The 24106-nt window shown below is 45.5% G+C and overlaps 1 protein-coding gene across 1 annotated transcript in view; it reads right to left on the reverse strand.

The window, feature by feature from the left end:
* Positions 1-18669: 18669 nt before the first annotated feature.
* LOC126541594 (calcitonin gene-related peptide type 1 receptor-like) overlaps positions 18670-24106 on the reverse strand; it is a 214260-nt gene continuing 208823 nt past the window's right edge. The window contains exons 17-18 of the mRNA XM_050188424.3: positions 20278-23539; positions 18670-18942 (exon numbers count right to left, since the gene is read on the reverse strand). Of these exons, the coding sequence (XP_050044381.1) occupies positions 23327-23539 (213 nt within the window). The 3' untranslated portion in view covers positions 18670-18942; positions 20278-23326. The remainder of the gene's footprint in view (positions 18943-20277; positions 23540-24106) is intronic.

Consider the following 24106-nt stretch of genomic DNA (forward strand, 5'->3'; position numbering starts at 1 on the left):
TCGTCTTGCACCAATACGATCGCTAACGCTCTGCAGACAGAACGCATGATAATTTGAACGCCATGACGTTCTCGCTATAGCTTCTGTTGTCATCGCAGGTAATGAAATTCCCTAGGTGCTCGCTATGGAACCTTTACCCGACCCAACATATACGTAATATTTCGCCTAGCTTTACGCAGGTGCGACCACTAATTAGTGTGCAGCCTCACTGTGGTCTTACAATGTCTCGATGCGACGTGTTTCGTGAAACGCCCTCAGCCAACAAGGCGGTGTTCATGTTCGTGTGTCTGAATCGTTTCACAATGAACTTAATAATAATTTTACATTGCCCAGCGGAGTACTCGGCATGCAGCAGTTGCTGTTAGGAAACACAAATATTCGTGCACTTTTATTCAACTGCATATGCTTTGAGCAATGTGGAAAGTGGCATGGACACGCGGAATGGTAAATGTTGATATTTAATAATATTAATTTCAAACTGAAGATTACAAGAAGCTCGCAGCATGCAGCATTCTCAGTAAAAAAAATTACAGCGTCTCTTACGATCTCTCTTAAGAGGTGAACGGCGAAAGTCTACTCTTCCTCCTCTTATCATTCGCCTCTTTCTCTTTGCCTCTTCTTATTAGTAAGCATGTTTAGTCATTTGTAATCTATTACAGCCGTTACAATTTGTCGTTAGACATATTGGCCATTTCGTAGTCGTTACTAGTCATTATAAGTAATTTCAGTCATTATTAGTCATTAGAAGTGATTATTAGTCATCACTGGTCATTACTAAGCATTTTAGCCATTTCTAATGAATTGTAGTGGTTACAAGTTGTCGTTAGACATATTCGTCATTTCGTAGTCATTACTAGTCATTACAAGCCATTTCAGTCATTATTAGTCATTACTGCTCACTACTAAGCATTTTTAGTCATTTTTAATCAACTGTAGTCGTTACAATTCGTCGTTAGACGTTTTGGTCATTTCGTAGTCACTGGTAGTCATTACAAGTCATTACTAGTCATTATTAGTCATTACTAGTCATTATTAACCTCTACCGATCTCTATTATAACGTTATCATTCCCTAACTGTCACAATAAATCATTTTTCATTCTTCAATCCGTCTTTAATCTGTCTTCATATCACGTGATGACGCTTCGGCGGACACTCCAGCGGTCGGGTCTGCTGACACAAACATCACTATGAGCCTAGAAAGGCTTTCTCCTTAATATTTCAGCGAGAGAATTGAGGGTAAATGCTATATGTCGCCTGACGAGACGTCGTTCTCGTGTATTTCAATCAGTAACCAATAGCGGGGAAGAAGATGGATCAAGTTTACCGAAAAAAAATTTAAAAAGAACGACATCATATTGATGACTCGGTAGTAATGTGCGTAACATCCGTATGTCGGGGTGCTTTGATATATATATTTGATATAGTCAGGTCTGCCAGTACTTTCTGGGAGTAGTTTCGGCTGATTGAGAAAGCAATTGCAGTAAATTCTGCAGCCTTCCATTAAAAATAGCGCCATAACAGGACCTAGCCTGCCGGTGGCTATGTGAAGCACACGATAATAATGTAATACTAGTAGCAACTTCTTGCAAAAATACCGTAATGCCAAAAAGCGCCATATCGTTCCAATGTCATTCCAATTATACATACTGACACCTCCAACACGGTGGATGCGACTACTGCGAGGTTATGGTGTGCGTATATCGAAATATTACAAATTTTTTGTCATATTCAGTATGACCTTGGTTAATCGTCATATGAAAACATGTATTTATATTCTTAAACTCAGTGCCTCACTTTTTTATGGCCGTTCTAGGACGATTGTTATTTCGTTTTAGTTCACTTCTTTTTTTCATTCGCTGGCCTGCACAAATTTTCGTTACCTATGTTTTAGACTTAAATCTTTGAACAGTGTTCCACTAGAATCCATCACATCTTATGAATACTTAGGTGTTCATATATCATGTAATCTCAATTCGCACATAGAAAACATTATTAACAATGCTAAACGTATGCTAAGATACTAACGTCGCAACTTTTTCACTGTTCCTTCTTCAGTTAAACTAACACTTTACAAAACCTTAATACGACCACAGCTTGAATACGCTGATTCTGTCTGGAATCCTATGCATGTAAAATTAATCACTGCCCTGGAACTTGTTCAGAATAACTCGAATCGTTTCCTTCTCTTTAACTACAATCGCACTGCTAGCACAACAACCACGAAAGCCAGCCTTTCCCTTCCGTCTATAGCCACACGTCGAAAACTTAGCCGTTTGAATTTATTTCATAACATATAGTACGATAGCGTTCTTCACGACAAATTTATTCTGTTACCGCAATATATGTGGGATCGCATTGAACATCGCTATAACGTAGGTATTCCATATTGTAAAACAAAAACGTTTTCCGTATCTTTTGTTTCGCGCACAGCAATCGACTGGGACCACTTTCCTGTTGACACTGCATCAACAATGTTTTCGCGAGGCGCTAACCACCACTGTTTGGGTTCATGCCCGTTTGAAATTGTTATTGTAACTCACTCTACCTTGTTGTTCTCTTTATGATTGTATTTTAGAGCGCAGCTCTTTGGCTCCCGTTCCAGCGTTTCGCCTCACCGTCGTGCCTCGTCGTAACCAACGGCATCATCCGCGCGCTGCTCTAGCTGCGCGCGCTACTGCTGCCATCCCTCGCGCGGTGCGAGCCTTGCTCTCCCCTTGTCACAGAGTTAAGAAACTTTATGCACCTTGTCCCTCAACGCCAGATCACGTGTTCTCGCATATTCTATCGCCCCCTTCCTCCACGCAGCACCGTTGCGGTGACTCTCGATGCTACCGTCCACTCCGCCCTCGTCGTCCCTTCTCCCGCTGTCGCGGCACTTCCGCGGTACCGGCGGCGGGCGCTCCTTGCCGCCTCGCGCGTGATCCACGGCTCTCCACTCCTCCGTCTCAGCGTCGCGTGGCTGTACGGCTCGCAGCCGTGTCTGCCGCTTCCCCGTTTGCAGGGCGCGTTCCTCAGTGGCCTTTGTCGCCTCTGGCAGTGCTTGCGCCTGGCTGTCCTTTTCCCGCCTCCACTTTTGCCCTATACCTCCCCCTACCTGGCGCATTGCCGTTGCGGTGACTCGACAGACACTTATAGTTATTTCTACTTCCCACCCCAACCTTGTGCGGCGGCCACATTTACGGCTGTCTGTGAGCGAATGAATGTGTGACCTACAATCAATACCCTTGTTCTCCACCCATTTCCTCATCCCACCTCAGAAGAAACATTAAATAACAATTGCTAATCTCCCCCCCCCCCCCCTCTCCGCGGTGGTGACCCACTATAACATGGCGCGATTACGCGTCGCCGGAGCGCCGACTAGATAGCGGCGGATCACGGTGTAAATAAATAAATAAATAAATAAATAAATAAATAAATAAACCCTCTGTACTGACATAAATGAATATATAATGTATTGCCCAACTCAAACATTGTCGAATGAGAATGGGAGTATTGTAAATAAATATTTGTGGTATACTTTTTCGTTGCAATAATTATACCTAAGCAAGCTCAGTTGCGTAAATAACGTGCATCTATAGCTTCAGCGCTTAGCTGCGAAAATGGGGTACCTGCGGCTGTTTACAGACGTGCAGGTCTTAAATACGTGGCTCTGTCTAGCACTGGAGCCGGAGTGGCTCAGCTCAAATTTATGCCAGGGCTCTCCAACTATCTCGATCATATCGTGCCCGCAGCGCTTGATGTGTGCTGTTTTGCTATCGGATACGCAGACGTAGAACCTGTGAATACTTCTGCTACAGTAGCCTGTGAGATAACGGGCTCTATTGCTCTGGCTGCCAAACATGGGTGCGTGATGATTCGCACCTACACGTTCCCTGAACAAAAGCGTCATGTGTTGGTTCCATCGAGCACAAAGATAGGATGACACGCTTGCCTGTCATCCTATCTAGCTGTTGTCTATGCGGCTACATGTCGAGCCTCGAATTAAGGCCCTGCAGAGATCTGTCCCCGACTACGCGTGCGTAGCCTACGTCCAACGAGCTATGCGTGAGACGGATAAATTAGAAAGGGGGCAGAATTTAGCCGCTTGGCTTCGTTTCTGGCAGATGGAGGTGGGGGCGTTGCAACAGGTGGGGTAGCCTGGCGGGTTCGGCTGGCAATCCTTCTCCCTGAGCATCTCATACCATCAGCGTGGGTGTTTCACCAAAAGTGCATCAAATTATGTTTCGGAGAAAGGCGATCAAGGATGGGAAAACTATTTTCCTCATTAATTCTTATCCTTCCTCGAGCACTGCACGTCATGAATCTCCGCGTGTTGAAGACCCCTCTTCCGTCGGCCCTAAATTAACACCTTTGTCTTCTCTTCGAAGGCAGGGCGCCGCTTGACTAATTATTCACCAATCTCGCACATAAAGCATACAAAGCGGGCAAAAAAAAAATTATGGGGTTTTACGTGCCAAAACCACTTTCTGATTATGAGGCACGCCGTAGTGGAGGACTCCGGAAATTTCGGCCACCTGGAGTTCTTTAACGTGCACCTAAATATAAGTACACGGGTGTTTTCGCATTTCGCCCCCATCGAAATGCGGCCGCCGTGGCCGGGATTCGATCCCGCGACCTCGTGCTCAGCAGCCCAACACCATAGCCCCTGAGCAACCACGGCGGGTAAAGCGGGCAAGTAGATCTTCCTGTCTTAAGAGGAAGCTTCTAGCAACACCATCAAACATAATTTTTATTTAACACATCAAATTTTTAAAGAAATGTTCCCGAGAATCAGTAACGTCAAAAAAAGAGAGAAAAAAAAAAGAATAACAGCACGAAGTTTACAAATGGATGGCTCTGCGCACCAAGAACAGATATCGCAGTACTGTAAACTGTATGCCGTATAGCATATCTAGCGGACAAATGTGATCCATAAATTTACAGACTACATAAAATTGTATGCATATGAAATTGATCCCTTTAATTGATAACATATGTCACCTTGAAAGAGACAACTCCACTTGTCGAAACGTTGGCTCCCGCTTCCACCTTCTTCTCATTTCACCTATCGTCTTGAATTTTCACCTCCCGCCTTCCCCGTGTTTTCATAAAATTGTTAGAATATTCATGAGCGTTTTGCAAAAAAAAAAAAAATTCTCACAAATTAGCAGTGTATTTCAGAGGTGCGTATGTTAACTTTGTCCGCTCTAGGTCTGCTAATAGGTGAAGATTATAGAAATGTTCTGTCACTTCTACGGCCCAGTTACAAAGTTAAAAGCTTGCTACTTTAGCCTTTATTTCATTTAACAACTTACGACAACTTTGTTGAAAAATTCGGCGTCCTAAATAAACAATTTGCTCTCCATGATTATTGCAGTTTTACCTTTCTTGAATGCGACAAACCTCCTCAACATTTGTGCACTGGTTGCGAAAAAAAAAACTAACAAATAGCGATTTCACCGTCCCTATGTATTTAATTAGGAGATCCCGACCTCGAGTTTCATCTGAAACAACTGCGACTTTGTGCAGGCGCGTTGTTTCTTAACAGTTCTAACTCAATAAAGAAGCGTTGCTTCATGTTTACCCCACATGATTGATGTGGAGAACGTAGACGAGCGTAAGTATCATTTCTAAATAATACACACTGTTACCGTTAGTATGCACTTAGGGAAGATGCCGTAGCGAAAGTGAAATATTGTTAAAATCGAGTAGTACACTAGATAATTAAAAATGACGGCAAATGTAATGAATCAATTTAGATTTAAGATAACACATTTGTTCGTGTTAATCATGAACTGAGCAGAATTTTTAGCAAATCAGGCAACTGCGCTTTGAGGGGAACTTGCCTATTAGTTCATGCAGTCTATAGCTGTGTCCGCGGTTTTAGCACGCCCAAATAAACCACTTGATTGAGAGGATCGTTTAAACTATTAAATACGTGGGTAGCGTAGGTTACGCGATATTTATGGTTTCAGCACGACACTCTTGATGTAGTGCACATTGTATTTAGGTGCAAACTGTTTTCATCCCCACGACCCGCTATGTTTCTTTTCGTTTTTGTTTTTGACATAATACATTTGGGAGATTTCGCGCCCCCAGCAGCTTGTATAAAATTAAACCTTCGCAATTCAGCCCCCGTAAAACAATTTTGCAAGCATGCAGCGAAAAACGATGTCTTTATGTCGAACATTTCGGCCACAGTCCGGTCTTCATCAGGGATATAAATATATACATATATACATATATATACGAAAATTATATTTATCAGAAGACCTGGCTTACATATGATCTACCAAACTTGATTCTCGAGCACTGCGTTTCCGCGCGGTCTCACTTAACTAGCTACGCCTAGTGCAGCTTTTAGTCCCGGCCACGGCGGCCGCCTTACGATGTGGTCGAAATGCGAAAACACCTTTTTACTTATATTTTGGTGCCCGTCAAAGAACCCCAGATGGTCTAAATTATTCCGGAGGTCCTCACTACAGTGTGCTTCATAATCAGATCATAGTTTTGGCACGCAAAATCCCATAATTTTTTTTTTTAGACTCTCCAGGCTCGGTAACGTACGACGCACGCTATTTATATGACCGCCGAAGCAGATATAACTCGGATCACAAGGTACATTTCTGCTAAAGTTTTTACATTACTCGCTAAGATAAATATGCTGACCACCTAGCTTGGAAAAAAGCGAGGTAGGAAGTAAAAAAATGAATAGTAGCTGCAATACCATCGCACGTCCTTTCAAATCACAGACGGTGTAGCGCAAAGAGGGCTGCCGGAAGCGCACTTGCTAGCTCCGGGCTTAGAGTTCCGGTTAGGCGACATTTAGTAAGAGCAAAGCGCAGATATTCCTTCGTCAACAGAAATCCCAGCTGTGAGGAAAAAAAAAAGAATGAATTGAGCTGGCAGCTGAAATCACATTGCTGTCGTGAGCTGAACAAAGCGACGGGTGCCTATTTTTCAGCGCTCCCCGGCCCCGCTCTCCCGCCTACCTTATTTTTTTTTCCTTGCTAGGGACGTCGCCACAAAGCTGGTTGTTGTGAGGAAACCTACAAAAGTGCGCGTGACGATGCACGAACATATTGACGACCCGTAAAGGTGAAAGTATAGGTCAGCGATGCATATACGCACGAATTTGATTTTTCTTGTCTTCTGTGTTTCGCCCATGAATGGTTTATTCTACATAAACACGGACATGAATAAATGAATCTGTTGTATGGCAAGATAGCGCTAGGGCCTAGTTGGGTTACAATCAAGGTATGCGAAAATCAGTTATTTTTGGAGCCATCTGGCGTGCCCTCTCTCGCAAGCATAGTCCCGTAAAATGCATAGAGCGCCCGTGCTGTTAACGTCGGGCGACATTTTTTTGTCGAATCTTGTAATCCAGTGACACTTGTACTTTTATGTAACTTTTTATCCATGTAACGGCCGTGCCCGCCACTGACTTTGCAACTTTTCTGTAGTCTCGAACACAAGTGCAGATCAGAAAAAAAAAAAAAGAAGGGAACAAAAATGGACGAAGCGAACTATGGCACAGGACAGTTTTCTGAGCCCGTGTACGCCTGCTTCAATTTGCTTTTGACAAAGGCCCAACAAATGGGCTAGCGGCACTTGCACACTTTGACGGAATTCTGTCAACGCTAACTAGGCGTAATCAACCCTAAAAACAATACAGTGCTTCATTTGTCAGAATTGTTATGGCGGTGTTCCTCGCGCTAACTTGTTAATGCACGTTAAATGGCCGCTTAAGTATTGAAAAACGCGGTGGCGCGCGTTGCGATGCAGGAATACAAAAACAAAAACAAAAAAGAAAGACAAAGCGCGACCTCTTGCAACCTTATTCATGCGCGCCTCATGCTACTGAATTCGCCGCTCTGAGCCCTGTGTGGGATGAAACCGCCGTACAAAGAAAGCGAGCGCAGCGGAAGCGATCATTTCTCATTAGTGATTTAACTGCGTCGACGTGACCCTTACGTCCCATTCCGCATTGCAGCCCAGCCACCCAATCCATCCAATGAACAAACGAATGTTCTCGTGACCCAAGTTGACCCGATCGCTTTTCAGTGGCACGTGCACGTACAAGCTTCTATTTACGTACGAACTAAGAGGCATACTTGGCACCCGTGCAGGGCGATGACAGCGGAGAGTGATGTCTCCAGGGGGCGTCGCTGTACGCAAATGTGACTAAGCAAACCAAACGCTGAGCTGTTAATGGAGACGTGGCAGTTTTCGAATCATATGTGTTGGAAAACTAGAACCCGTGGTCTTTGTATATTTTTTTTTGTATTTGCCTCTTGTCGTGACCGGTGGCAGGTGTACACAGGTGTTGTTGTGTGTGCCAATGACGTGGCAGCGAGGAGCTTTAGAAAATGCGGAAATGCTCGCACCTTTCGCTAACTATGTGTAAAAGAGCGTAATAAAGTTTGTGCATGTTGTCAAGGGAGACAGGACGGCTGGAAGTCTGGTGCAACGGCCTTCTGTGATTAGTGCAAGACGTCGAGAGAGAAAACAAGGGGAGAAGGTAGGAATGTTAACTAGAAAGGCATCTCGTTGGCTGCATTACGCTGGGAAAATGGGAAAGGGAAATAGAGGAGGGACGCGGCGAACGCGTATGCGCGAGGACGAGCAAGGTGCTGCGTAGCCACAGATATTCGCGCAGGTTAGGCGCCCTCAAGAAGCGCAAAAGTGCCTTCACTGCCTTGTTGGCCGGTAGATTTCCGTTTTACCGGTGAGGGGAGAACGGAACGAAGGCTTACATTCGCCACTTAGTACACTCCGTGGAAATGAAGTCCAATGGGAGCACTGATAAAAACGACTGCATGGTGTCCTTCGATGCGGTTTCACTGTTCACTAGTGTGTCTGCGCTCCTAAGCCTTTCATTGTCATGTTGTGCGCTTGAACATGACGCCACACTGAAACACCACACTGCATTTTCTATTAATCACATTTAGGGGTTATAGGAATGTAAGCTTTCAAGCACTTACTTCTCTTTCAACAACCAATTCTACAGACTAGTGGAAATTCTCTGAGTGCCACGATTCCGGTCACAGTTGCCGCACTCGCGATGGAGGACGTCGAAAAGAGGCCGCGTTGAACGTCCATCCCCAAGACGAAACATGTTTGTGCGCCACGTGGACGATAGTTTTGGCGTGGTGAAATCATCCGAGGGGGTCAATTTGTTGGCGCACTTAAACTCCATAGAGCCGGCTATACAGTTTACAGTGCAACACAAGAATTCTGGTTTTCTCCATTTCTTAGATGTCCTTATGAAAAGAGAGCGACCTAATCTTTACTTTACCGTATTCAGAAAACCGACACATACAGGACAATATCTTCACTTTAATTCTAATCACCCCACCGGCCACAAGGTTTACAGCGAAGCTGTTAGCCTCTCACTGGTCGACATTCCTCGTATCCGCGGCCGTGGGCAAAAAAAAAAAATGTGGGCCGATCCCGAATCTAATGCAATAACGGGCCGATCCGCGGTGGAGGTGAAGCAGGGTTGAAGCACTCAGAAAGAGAGAGAGAGAGACAAAAGGGAAGGGAAGACAGGGACGTTAGTCAGTGTAAATACCGGCTGGCTACCCTGTGCTGAGGAAAGGGGTAAAGGGAATAAATGGAGAAGGAAGAGAGAAAAAGAAACAAGAAAAATGCACACAGTAACGCGATGTTACGCGCAACAATAGTCCAAGGCGGTCGCACAATTCAGATGTCCTTAAGAACTTGAGCAAAGCCCTTAAGGCCTTGAGTGCCGAAACCCGTCTGGACCAGTGTCCTAGAACTTTCTCTTTTGTGAAGGGACGATTGTCCAGTTTTCATTCCAACATCGAGTGCACTAAAATTCCTCAAGTCTTTCCGCCCAGAAACTTGATAAACTGCGAAGTTGCTGTCAGACGCTGTTTCAAGTAGGTTACGTGCAGGCTACCTGAGAGATCTCTAACAATAATTACCGTGAGTCCTCATATAAAAAAATGATTTGACCAATCATAGAGATGACGTAGGGTGTCATTGCTTTGCGAGTGAATGTCACCGGTGGACATTTGTCCGACGAGATTTCCAGATCGTGGTTGCCGAGGTAAAAAGCTATCAGAGTACCAACTTTTTGAAGTCTTCCACGTATCTGAGGACGTGTCATACGTGTAGTCCACACACATATATTGTCTGCGTACATTGATGTCTTGATCGCTGCTGTCATATGCTCAGTGTCCTCGTTGTCGCTGAGTAAGCTTCCTCTCCTCCTCGCGAAGGATGGCCGTGATGACATATGGCCCGGACTGCCTCTGGGAGTCTCCGCGTCCATGGTCACAAGGCAGGGAGCCGAGGCACCAAGAAATTCTGAATATTTAGCCAAAAACCAGAGAACGCAAATAGAAGCGTTCTGCCAAGAAAACACTTCGTCGTGGCCATTTTCCGGGCCTCCAGAAGGAAGAAATGAACCCAGCAGTACATGACTTTGGAATGAATGATTACACAAAGGCATTTATTCAACGTGTCTTCCGCTGACAGAATGAGAATGAAAGGAAGACGGCGGCTACCGAGCCACCCTGGCAACAGCGCCGTGTCTCGATACCGTACGTTCGAGGCGTCAGTGAGACATTAGCCTGTGTGCTGTTAGAGGCAGGGGTTGACATCGCTCATAAGCCTCTCTCTACGGTCGGTAACCTCCTCCTGTCTTCCAAGAGGCGGCTTTCCTGTCGAAAAGGCGCATAGCATTGTGTACAAGATTACCTGCACCGAATGTCCCGCGTCGTCTATTGGGGAAGTAAAAACGTCCGGGAAAGAATTCGTCCACAGAAGAATGGACTCCACCACCTAAACAGAGAACGCAGTGCTGTGGCAGAACACAAATTTTGATCACTACGTCAACTCAGGCGGCGCTGTTGTGTCGGAGAGAGAAAACAACCACCGCCCGCAGCTCCTTTTGGATTCCTGGTACATTCAAAAGACGCCGCGTAACATCAATTGTTAGTCAAGAACACTTCCCGCTGTTTACTCTGAAGGTGAACGAAAAGTGTCTGCGCGCCTGTCTGTGCGGCTGTCAAAGCGCCAAACAGCTCTATGAACTCTGCTATATGCCTCACGGCAGCTCACCCATGAAGAAGGAGCCAGTCGTGCTCCGAAACGTCAGGACATTAAAATAAGTTTTGGTTTGAGATTTCCTTCTCTTTAATTTAGCGTGAAGATACAGAGAGGAAATTCGCTTGGGTTTCTCAGAATGAAAGCTTCGAATTTGTCTAAAATGGAGGAAGAATTCGTCCTGCTTCTGGAATTGAACTCGGGAGCAACGGCTTTCCGGGAATTTCAAGCTACCATGTGAGCTATCCAGGAGGGTAGCAGGTCGCACTTTGAGGGCGAATCAATCGGCAATTCGAAGAGAAGAGACGGTGAGAATAAGAAAACAGTTTCGTGCAAGTATGCTAGGTGGAGGCCGTTTCAAGAAAGGGAAACGTCTTAATTCATGAAAGCACTTTTTTTTATGCGAACGCCCCGAAAGGTGTCGGTTCCAGGTTCGATCCCCGGACTAGGAGAAATATTCCTTAACTGCGAACCTTTTTCTCTGAGAAACCAGTCTGGGTTTTCTTTTCGCGCTACAGGCGGGTGAATAACAACGTTTCCTTCTCATGAACCCTTTTCCACCTTGTGGATTTCCGCAGAGGTCGTTAGCCTAGATATATATAGAATAAAAAGGGTATGCACATTCCGTTCCATGTGGGAGTCGGTGCACGCGAAGCTCTCACGAGCCAGCAAGGCAAGATGGCGCATTACGACGAGCGATGCGGTACAGATTTCAGTGATGAACGCATCACTCAGGCACCATGGCGGACGTTGCAAGCAAAGCGAAACTTTTGTTTATTTTAAAACTTGATAAATCACAAGACACGATGTACTAGACCTCGTAGAAACATGCCCCAGTGCGAGGGTACGATGGCAGACGCGAAGCGAATTTCGGCTATGAAAGCGTTCTGTAACTTCCCTCGAGAAAACGCGCGCGCTCAATTTTCGTAAGTATACGACGAGATAATGTGCAAAGCGTTTAAAAACGCTGGTTTACACGAGAAAAAATTCGCAGGGGGGTTCTATTCCGCACTTTTAGGCACGCGTTCGTGGCCTAATGGTCGGAGCACCAGGTAACTGATATTGGGGAACAGGGCTCGACATTAACTATCGGACATGCAATTTCCTTTAACATGTACTAATACTTCGTATGCATCACTCTTGTGGCCCGATTTCCATGAGTTGCTGGAACGCGATGTTTTGGCGTCGGTGTGGCACCTGCGCAGTCCATAGCGGTTCGATTACTTCGCAACCACAGAAAGTGGTTCAGAAAGCTTCGCTTTAAAGATTTATGGATCTGAAGGCGTGACGAGTACGAATGTTAGGAGATTTCATGCATATGAAGAAAGCGCTCGCGTCAGATCCCTGCTTATTGCGCGCCGAATAACCTCGATTCGCAGGCAAGAATCGATTTCTTTGATCAATGGGATGACGTATATTTTCCGCCCTATTTTCAACGAACGCATGCCAAAAGCCTGGAACGAACGATCGTTCAGTTCTGGCCGCACGACGCTTCAGGCAAACTGCAAGTCTCACGCCACACGAGCTATTTCCAGCTGTTCGAGCACTTGGGCCCGGATATTGAAGAGCGGATAAGACGCTTAGGTTGTCTAATGTTGCCGCTGCGGTTCGATATGATTTCACAGATACTGCAGTTTCTTACGAGAAAAGAGATTCCTCTGGGACATACGATGACGATCAATAATCTGGCTAAGTAAAGCGCAGCTCGCAGATCAGTGCTCGAAGACGCCAACTCATAGACAGAGTGATAACAACGAGACGTCGGAGAAGTGAAAGCCTGCGAAAAGCGAGGCTGCATGCCGTAAACAACCACAAAAAATGCATAACGTCGGCATTCTTCACGCGTAAGCTTCGTTGCATCAAAGGATCTTTGTGCAGCTTAGTGTGGGGATCGAAGCGCACCGGCATTACGAGGCGCATTCATCTCCCCGGAATATAGGTTCTTGTGCATAACTGTATGCAAGTGTAGCGGTGAAAGCTTTGTCGCAATGCAAAACTGACGCCATGCCGCATCCTATATCTAAAGTAAAGGTTATGCTGCCGCAGTTTCAATTATGTATGCCGAAATAAAGTAAGCTCCGCGACTTGAATTACATTCGTATTGACTTATAATATGTGTCGTTGTGCACCGTTTTTTTAAAGCTAGTCTTGACAGTTAGATTGCGCCTTAGGTAGTTTCTAGCTTCACGTAAATTCTTTCACATATCTATCATCCCCACTGCGCCAGCAGAAAGCGTACCAGCTGCCGCCTAAGAGAGGTCGCGAGGCCTCCTTAGTCTGCCATCTATGCACAAAGAGAAGGCATGCTTCAGGACTACAGATAACGTAGCGGAGTTGTAAACAGCGTTTATCGATATTTCTGCAGCACATTTCACAAGCATGCCATAAATTACAGAATGTTTTCGTAATATCTGCTTAGGAGTTTTGGTATGAAATAAGAATGATACTGGCAGTAAAGACGAACACAGTAAGCGCCTATCAACAGAAACAACGCGTGATAATGTATTCGTGCCCAGGGATCGAAGTGCAATACGGCGTTTCCCTATTCACGCACTCTAATCGATCAACGGAAGGACACGGAGCACGACGACCCTGCGGCCATACATGTGGAAACTGCAAAGTAGAGTGCGGGTTCAAAAGTAAAACATTTGGCGCTCGTGAAATAAAGTAACAGTGATCGTAGTACGCAATAGTTCGCATCAATCAGCCTCCGACGAGACGCGGTCGTCTAGGAATGTGCATCTGTCACGATTTATGCTTTGGCGTGGAAATAGAACATTTGGACAAACTGAACAGGAAGCGCCGTTCACCGTTACTTCTCCCTATCTCTGTTTCCGTTCAAACATACTGGAGCTGCGAACCGGCAGAGGTACAAGGCGTCAATAGTTTTGCATATGGGTGCGCCGCTGTAGGCTCCAGGCCTGTTTTCGGAATTCCGTATTTGAGTCGACTTCTCCTTCGCGTTTTGTTTCGTCTCCGTACGTTTGGTTTTCGCAGCTCTATAAATTATTTTTCTGAAAGTGCAGACTGTATTTTTTTTAAAGTGCGGAAAGTATAACTCGGGAAAGTACCAGCAATTGCAGAAGAGTCTTGTATATTTCGTCGACACATCCTAAACGTTAACCGCGGCAGAAGAATGCCAAGAAATATTCCGAACATTTATGATTGAGCGAACGGCTTTCAGTTGCTTTTGTGCCGGCGGGTAGTTACTCCAAGGTTTAAAATCACGAGCATCCTAAGCAAAACCACTTCCGTATTAGGCGACCGGTGCTATTAGAATATAAGTGATTCATTCACGTCTTCTGCCCAAAATGAATTATTTCCAATGTGCCCGCTTTACCTTCCTGCTACAAATGTGACTCGCAGGTACTTGCGTTGCGAGCTATGCGTGGGATATAAAAACAGGCACACTTGAAAAAAAGAAAAGATTACTAACTAAGCTCCGAGGAAACCTTCAGCAGGAAGGTCATGTTATTACTGAAGAAAGCATTTATCATCATTTCCACCACAGACATCCAGTGGAAGCACCGAAGCCAACAAAATGGCTAGAGAAGCTCATCACTCCGCTCGATCCCGTCACAGTTACTCAATTCAAAAGGTCTGCTGCTATCATTTCCCCTTTCCTCCCCTCCTTCCTATCCTCCATTTGTGTGCTGCTGTCCCCTCCCTTCTGAAGAGTAGGCAGGCGTTGTGCCCCTTCCGGTGGCAGTTGCCAGCCTGCTCCTCGCTTTCTGTTTCCTGTTAACTGTATATATGTCTTCAAAACAAATAATAATAATAATATTAGAACAAAATAACTATGCAAGTCCATAAACACAAGTTTACCAATTTGACGCCAATTTTATGGACAGTCATTTTCGTACAGTTGACTTCCATCTACATTTTCCGATCTCTGCTGGTGCTGCCCACGACATAGGCTCTCTCTCTCTCGTACATCGTATCACGTTAGAAGCAGCGTATACACGTAGCCTTTTTTTTTTTTTTTTGCACCGCATACCTCCTTCACATAGGCCTCGTTGTACGAGCGGCCATTCATGGGAGAAGCCCGTGACACAAGAGTTGCAAACATTTCCAGTGTCATCAGAATAAATCACTCACTATATCTACCAAGTCAACTTCCTAAATGAATAAAACATCTACTTTAGTTGTAGTCGAACCCAGGACCACTTCCTCACCCAGACCCTGGCAAATCAGGAGGCTAGTAGCTGGAACGCTACTATAAAGTAATAATATTGTGCTGAGAACGCGCAGCCTGAAAGGGAGTGAATGAGCCAAAGGTGCTCTGCTGAATTCAGCGCTTTCGTCGTAGAACGGGATGATTTTTCCTTCAACTACGGCAATCCCTTTCCGAGGAAGTGGCACAGAGTTCATACATATCTTTTCTATCAAGGAGAGTGGATTCTCTCTTTTCATTTCGCGGATCTAGCGCCATCTTGCACCGGTTGCAATAGTTCAGTTGCGATGTTCTGCTGCTCAGCGTAAATGACGGGTTCTACTCTTGGCGGCCGTGGTCAGATTGTGATAGGGGTGGAACACAGGATCGCTTTACGCTAAATTTTAGGCGCACAATAACGAGCCTCAGATGACCAAAACTAATCATGAGTTCATTACGATAACGTGTTATTTACAGATTGTCAGTGCACATCGTGCGTCGTTTACTACAGGGTACGCACCTGCGGCCAAGTCAGCGTTTCCTCCGTGGTGTTTGAGCCGTCCACAAGTACATCTAATGATTCCAGGACTACAGAAGAAGACAGATCTACCGGCCCCTGCTCTAAAACAGTTGAGCTTACTTCTTTTGCATGAAAAGTACAGCAACCACGTGCACATCTATACCGATGGATCGACTACGTCGTGCAGTTCTGGTGGTGCCGTAGTTATACCAACGCGAGGAATGACACTGCGCTTCAAGACATCGCATGTCACGACCTCAACGGCGGCAGAACTAACGGCCCTGCGTCGAGCACTGGAATTCATTGAATCTGAAAGAGCTAGAAAATGGGCTGTGTTCTGTGATTCAAAACCGGCATTACAGTGCACGCAGTCAGTTCTCCGACACGGATGCCATGACCAATTGACAAACGAAATCGCGAAACTTTACCATCATGTCCAACAAAAAGGTCACGAGGTCGTTTTTCAATGGGTACCTGGTCATTGTGGAATCAGTGGCAATGATTCCGCCGATAACGCTGCTCGCACAGCACATCATGAAGAGCACAGCGTTCCAATTCCGCTTTCGAGGACAGACGCCGCAAGGCAGCTTCGACGGCACGCAGTCTCACACTGACCGAGTGGAACTCGTCAAACTTACGACGTACACGACTGCATCGACTAAACCCCTCCCTGCAACTCCGACCTCCACTCGGACTTCCTCGACGTGAAGCTACGCTTCTCTGTCGCCTTTGGTTAGGAGTGGCCTTCACAAAGGCATACTCTACATTAATTGGAGTGACTGACAGTAGAGCATGCGAGGTCTGTGGCACGGAAGAAAACATCGACCACCTGCTGTGCCACTGTCCACGATACACCCCTGAGAGACAAGAACTCGCCAAAGCTTTTCAAAAACTGGACAATCGGCCGCTTTCTGTGCAGGTGCTGCTGGAACACCGCCCCCATCGCCCGTCGGCCCATAAAGTGGTGAAGGCGCGTTTGTGCTCCTTAAGGACAACGGGCTTGTGCGACCATCTGTGACTACTAATGCAATTTCTGTAAGGCCACACACGTCAGTGAACTCACCGCAATTTCCTTCTTTCCTTCCCTCCTCTCTCTCCCTGTTATCTTTGTTTTCCCCCTTTCCCATTCCCCCGGTGTAGGGTAGCCAACCGGACGTTATTCTGGTTAACCTGCCTGCCTTCGACTTATCTCTTTCCCTCCTCCTCCCTACATATGTTAAAGCCCACGAATGAAACACTACCGCGTCTCTACTGCGCTTTTACCACACTGCTGAAGCCTTAACAGAGGGCTGTTTCGCCCGAACAAAAAATTAGGTACACACGAACAACACCTTGTAACCACTTCCATTGTCTGGCACCGCCCACTTAACATTAACCTATGAAATGTAGGAATGTGGCAGAACTTTCGAAGTCACGCCCAACTTGCTCCCCACTGTACGAGTAGTGACACTTACCTGCTGCATGATAGTGAGTCCTCTGTTGAAAGGAGGTCGTGCTTTTGTGGCTCCAAGTCAGCCTTATAGACGTTGCAGCCGAAAAATATCTATAAGCAACTGATGTTCAAGATAAGAAAAGTACAGCTCCTTTCTCTTATAATGGGCATATCATACTGAAAGGGCTGCCGACCACCGTAGCACTGTAAGTAATAACCTTGCTGATGACGCTCCCAGCTCCACTCACACAGGGATTAGGACAGTTCCCGTTATTTTGCAGACTACAAATGCACTTAAACATAGTAGAAGGCTGCATACAGCGCAGGAACCGCCAGATACAAAGGGGGCACATAAAATACCCACGCTGTAGCCTTCTGTTATGTTCCACCAACAAGCCCAAGTAGTTACTCTGCTTCGAAGGATTTTCACTTATTTCTTGACGAGACTACAAGCGCTTCCTGGAACACCGTTACAGTGTGGAGCTGTTGGCCCGATAGAAATTAATTTACAAGGACCACCTCGTTATTCTAGACCACCGTGTTTTATAGACACAGCTTACTTCACCCTTTCCCCCAATGTGAGGGTACCTTTCCACTGGGTAACGGCATACTTTTTGCGAAAGCTTCCGCGTTCCTTATTGGAATGGTTGACACGACTAAGTATGGCTCGTGCGCCTGTAAAGATACAATGTAGCACGTTGTGAGCCTTTGTTCTTATTGAGATGTCGAGTCAAGTGCGACGTCGTCCGTAATGTGCTAAAATTTCAGCGATGACGATTTTAAGATCATGGCCTCAGGCATCGCACGCTCAAAAGGCAACGTCCGCTTTGCTTCAGTGATGAAAACGACTGGCCTCAGGTACAATTTGCATATATAGATGTGGTAATCAAACGCACTGCACCACTATTCAGAAAGTGAAATGCTATGATTATTTAAAAAAATACGACTGACGGGATTTTCTATACAGTCAGGTCGGTACCCATTAGCTTACTTTAGCTTTTGGTATATTTGTTGCTGTTACTGACAAACACGTTTTAGTTAGCTTGAAAGTCGCGAGTAACTTGAGCAAACACGTACGAGCGGTTTCCCCTGAACTCAAGCCGAAGGAGCCAAAATACACCTCGCTACTCAGCCAAGTCTCCTCCTCTAAGATCGTGTGACAAATTAGCGGCCTCTTTTGCTTTTCCCATTATGTTAAAAAAACTTCTACACTTTACTACTGTTAACTGTGACATGATTTATAAATTACGTTATATTACTTTGCTGCTTGTAAATGTTAAGTTATGAAAGATGCTCATATAACTAAAATTTAGTGGTCAGTCTTCCCCTATGGTGTTATATCCTCCAGTGTGACTATTATAATTTAAATTGCATTGTGAAAATGTTAAACATGTTACCCAATGGCAGCAAAATAAATGTTTCAGTGCAGTAATTCTATTGCCTTCTTTTTCACTCCAAGTGATAGCCATGTTTCGCGATTTTTCGTGCAGAATAAAGAGTTCACCGGGTGATCTTCAACGAGTATGAGTTTTAATGATCTTTAAATTGTAACGATGAACGATGACACGTAATAAATAACACAGAATAACAGTTTAGATTGCGAACGCTGGCACCTTGGAGGCATGGAGTTTGAAGTGACAACACTAATACAACAAAGCATTTGGTCAGTTCGCAAATAGCTCCACTTTCGTCTTTTCTGAGTATTTTGTCGATTTCAGTCCGTCACTGAAAATTTGTCAGCAATGCTCCACCAGAAGGGCTCGTGACTGCGTCCGTTCTACCTGCGCAGAAGCAAGAAAAAATTGAAATGATTAATAAATAAGTACTGCGTGGAGTAAAGGATTTCTGAAGAAGAAAACCCACACATACGCAAAAAAAAAATGTACTGCTTCATGCGGTGACACATAAAAGCGTCAGGCAGATTATTTTCCGCATCAGACTCTTGTTTTTAATAAGTGAGCGGTCTGCCAGACTTGAGAAGAAGCACACAGCTGACACATGCGCATCCCCATAGCTGGTAAATAGAACTGCTTCCATGTCAAACGAGTATAAGGTTTTAGATGACTTGGAGCTGAAGTCCAATCCAGAACAGTAGAAAGATAAGCGATCCTAAACGTTTACATACGTCACAGAATGATTGCAGCAAAAGTCCAGGTGGACAAAGGGTGGCTAGAAACCCAAGGTTCGCATAAGTCGTCTTGCCTCGACAAGGGTCCGCTGAAGAAACTGTTTAGAAATACTACAATATGAATCAAAAAACCTAAATAACGGGCGCTTTTAATGCGATGAGCATCCCCTTAGGGTACTTCACCCACTATTCTGGGGCTATCTATCTATCTATCTATCTATCTATCTATCTATCTATCTATCTATCTATCTATCTATCTATCTATCTATCTATCTATCTATCTATCTATCTATCTATCTATCTATCTATCTATCTATCTATCTATCTATCTATCTATCTATCTATCTATCTATCTATCTATCTATCTATCTATCTATCTATCTATCTATCTATCTATCTATCTATCTATCTATCTATCTATCTATCTATCTATCTATCTATCTATCTATCTATCTATCTATCTATCTATCTATCTATCTATCTATCTATCTATCTATCTATCTATCTATCTATCTATCTATCTATCTATCTATCTATCTATCTATCTATCTATCTATCTATCTATCTATCTATCTATCTATCTATCTATCTATCTATCTATCTATCTATCTATCTATCTATCTATCTAGCTAATCTTCTCCCCAACGTCAGTGGCGTTAGGTTCATTGAAGAGTGACAGATACCAAGCGGCACACACCAAGCACTGAAAATTGGAATAAAAAAGTTAATTGAACAACGAAACATGTCTGGTGCCACATGTCCAAAGATCCAAGCTGGCGGGAAAACGATTAGATACATAGATACATAGGTAGATATATATATCCGTAGGCAGCCCCTGAAAAGTGCGTGAAGTACGCCAAGAATGCGAATCGATTAATATACGCCCGAGTGACAACATTGTGCGGTTCAGCTAATAGCCCTAAATTCACTCTCCTACCCATGCACTTCATTATTTTATCTGATGCTTTGTTGCGCTCATGATGCTTACCGCCAGGAAGTTGCTGTGTCGTTCTTCGGCGGCATCACGTGAGGCTCAGCGAGGGCTCCACGAACAGAACGCCAGCCACAGGCATGACACTGCACGCAACACTTGTCGTACACTAAAGACTCGTATTGATGACCCAAGCAGCACTTCCGATGCGATGCCACAGTTCGATCAGCACTACCGGCTACGTTTCATCATGATAGGCCGAGTCGGCCGCATCAAAAAAAAAAAAAAAAAAAAAAAAAAAAAAAAGAAACTTGTCGTTGTCGAAAATGCAGCTGCGATGATGCACTTCCCGTGGTCATGCGTGCTGTCTTTAGAAGCTGCAAAGCACGGCAAACAACTTGGGCTCAGCGTCTTCCATTTGCTATGGTGTACAGAACATAAACGGGCTGCAAAATTATTATATCATGAAAACAGATAAGGTTAGGGCCTGTAAGTGACAAAGTAAATTGTAATGGGGCGCTATAACGTAAAACTATTCCAAACTTTTCTATTCCAATTCTGCTATCAGCGCTCCACGATTGGTCAAAAACCTTTTTCGACCACCCCCACTTCACCTGTCTGTCACGCAACGTCACGAAAACCGCGATACCTCCCCATCTGATATGATGTGTACACACTGATTATGCATGATTTGACAGAAAAAAGAAAAACAGTTATTTCTGATTCGACCCCTTTTCGCTATTAGCCCTCGGCTATTGGTAAAAAGTTTTCGGGCTGCACCCACTTTACCTGCCTGATACGCGACGTCACAAAACCGCAAGAATTCACCGCGTCAAAGTAACGTGTACGCGATCAAGATGCATTATTATGCCGAACAAAACTGAATTTTCTTCGGAATAGCCACAGGCTGCCCCGTTCCGAAAGGAATAGAAGATAGCTGCCGCCGATCGCTCAGACGCTGGCTACTCGCACCTGCCGGAGAGCATGGGTGTATTTGCGTATAATAAAACTTCTTGCGTGGCCGTGTAACGTTTTCGAGCACTTTCGCCACGTTTACCCCCTCATTCTGCCAACTCTTCTTTGCTGAGGGTCCGTTTTAGCGTCATTCTTGAGCTTCCGTTGCATGACGCCGCGATTTTCGACCAGCCAGCGCAAGCTAAGTAAGGGAAAGCCGACCAATCGTAGACGCCGGCACCACCCTCTTCATCCGCTTATCGACTTTCAGTGCAGTGGCTCGGCCCCATCGAATCCCTCCCCACTTGAGCGTTCTCCTCGCCTCTTGTAAGCCAATTAGATACGACAAGCCGCTCAGTGTAGGCAATCATTCGTTTTTCAAGCAAACAAAAGTGACCTCCTATGAACGAGGAGAGCGTTTGATTGGTCTGTTCAGACAACCCTGCGGGTGACCGCCTGGTGCTTGCGTTGGTGGTTACGCAAATATGACGTCAGGAGATTGGAATAGAAACATATTGGAATAGTTTTACGTTATAGGGCCCATGATGTGATGCCTTATAAGTAATGTTCAAGTGGCATTAAAGGTATATATACACACACACCTAACGGATGAAGATGGAGAAAGAGAGAGACTATAATAAATGAGAAGTAGAAAGGTTAACCAGGACTGAGCCTGGTTGGCTACCCTGCACTGGGGAAAAGGGGAAAAAGGGAGGAAAATATTAAAAAGAGAAGGGCTGCGCATGGTTCATTAAGTAGTTCAGGAGAGTTATTGCAATGTTCTCGTAAACTTCAACACACATGGCCGATAATATTCTTTTTGTAGTTCTCTTCGGATAACAGGCTTGTCAACCTTTTCCTTGCATTGTTCCTGTATATTTTTCGCCTGTGCTTCCAGGCCGCAGCAAAGCCATGAGACTGCTATGAATAATTTGACGTAACATGGTTCACGCATTAAGACTTACAGTTGTCGGTAATCAGCGGTAATCAGCGCAGCATCCGGTGACGGTGACAGATGTTAGCTGCTCTGAACTTCTAACGCTCTCACAAAGATTTGCTTCTTGAGGATGACACGCTTGGTTCTTGGGAACAATGGTGGTAGCTCCCTCCTCGAATACCGGCGGTGTCAAAGCATGCTGACGAGCAGGTTCACTCACTGAAGCTTCCTTCTGGAAATTCTGACTGGCCGCGTTCCGGTCAACCACTGGCTTTACGGCGGCGAAGCACTGTAGTTAACGTGGTAAACCCGTACACATTTGTGATCTTGGAGAGGTGATACGACGTAGACATAGCACACGATGACATATTTCGAAGTTCAAGTGAACGCCTGACAACCACGCTTAATTTTGTCGAGTAATGGCCCTGGACCCTGTCCGCACAATGCTCTCATGCTCGGCCGACGCGTCACTGATGGCCCCGAACATAATCGTGGCGACACAGAACGTGAGTTTAATAGGGCCCAACAGTTTCTTTTAGTGCAACAGGGCCAGTTATACCTGCCAGACCATTTCTCTTGCATAAGTCCGGGCCACCAATAATAATCAGCTACGCGACGCAGAACACCTTGCTTGGGGCCTCAGCTGCAGTTTAGGCGTCAAAACCCATCAACCCTCACTCCAGGAACCTCTTCAGTAGAGTCCGCCATACGCAAAAGTCCCATCACCTTCAAATGCAGCCTCCACGCCTGAAGTAGAAGAAACGAGTAGTATGCATCAGCAGGATGAACATTTTTACGAAGCTCACTCGGCAAAACCATGCACACGTGTGTGCACAACGTTCGCTCGACGTGACTCCACAAAAGCCGACGTGTCGCTCCGACATCGGCTCAGTAAGCCTGGGGACAAAACCGTGAAGCCCATTAATTGCGTCGACCTCTCTTGAGGGCCTCGTCATCACCAGCCAACGAAAGTTCGTCGCGGGAGTCGTGAGAGACGTCCGTAAACGAAGAGCGCTTTCACAGTTGGTTTAAAACCGGCCACCCTGAGCCATAGACCAGAGCCGCATTCGATTTTACACGGCGGTCCTGGCGAAACTGTCGCCCCTCTTTCGCACCTATAGAGCGAAGAGAGGTGCGAACGGGAAACGCCTGTCGCTGAGTAGCACCGTGCCGCCTTTTGGAGGCGCTTAGAAGAAGGTGGCGGCGGAATCGATGTCAGTTCCAGACCTCGTCCTCCAGTATGGTGTCGCCGTTGCGTGTGCACGCGTACTTCTTGATGGAACCGTTGTTGGGATTGAGTGAATCGCCGACCGATGAGACGTGCGTCGACACGGACATGCGAGTCATGGCCATACTGTGGCTCCTCCGACTTGAGAAGCCCCGCTGCAGGCGGTAGCGTCCATAGGAACGCCGCAACAAGTACAGCACCTGTCGAGGAAAGAGAAACATGTGCTGATTTTAATGAAAACTCGTGGTGTTACTCAGGCTGCAAAGCAGAAAGGTGGGCTGAGTAGTTGCGAGTGCTTGCAAGCGTATTGGCTGACAGACAAGAACAAAGGCGAGGCGGAGAAGTAACGCTGCAATCACCTGATAGCGCTGTGTGCACTATCAGCATAATTCAGAAATGCAGAAAACGAATCGAAAGTGACTAAGGCTGCGTCACTGCATTTCCAGCTTTGCCACCATTTGTAACGTCTAGTCTCTTCGATTTGTCGTCCCGGACTGTCCAGGACTACCAAAGACGATGCGTACGCAACGTTCAAGAGACCCAGTGGTCTAATTAAAACTGCACAATTTGTATTTGGGTCAACTCCAGGCAAACGCAGGTTGCGGAACAAGGAATAGACGTTTAGATTAGTCTTTCTTTCCCGTTACCGTTTCAACTTATTGTGATCATACTTGAAATCTCCAACCGACTAACCCAACGACATGTAGGCGAGTCCACTGTGTCTATAGTACTGTGAAAAAAAGACTTGCAGTATCTGAATGACTATT

This window comes from Dermacentor andersoni, chromosome 2 (genome assembly GCF_023375885.2).
Source record: "Dermacentor andersoni chromosome 2, qqDerAnde1_hic_scaffold, whole genome shotgun sequence".
In the NCBI taxonomy this organism is placed as follows: domain Eukaryota; kingdom Metazoa; phylum Arthropoda; class Arachnida; order Ixodida; family Ixodidae; genus Dermacentor; species Dermacentor andersoni.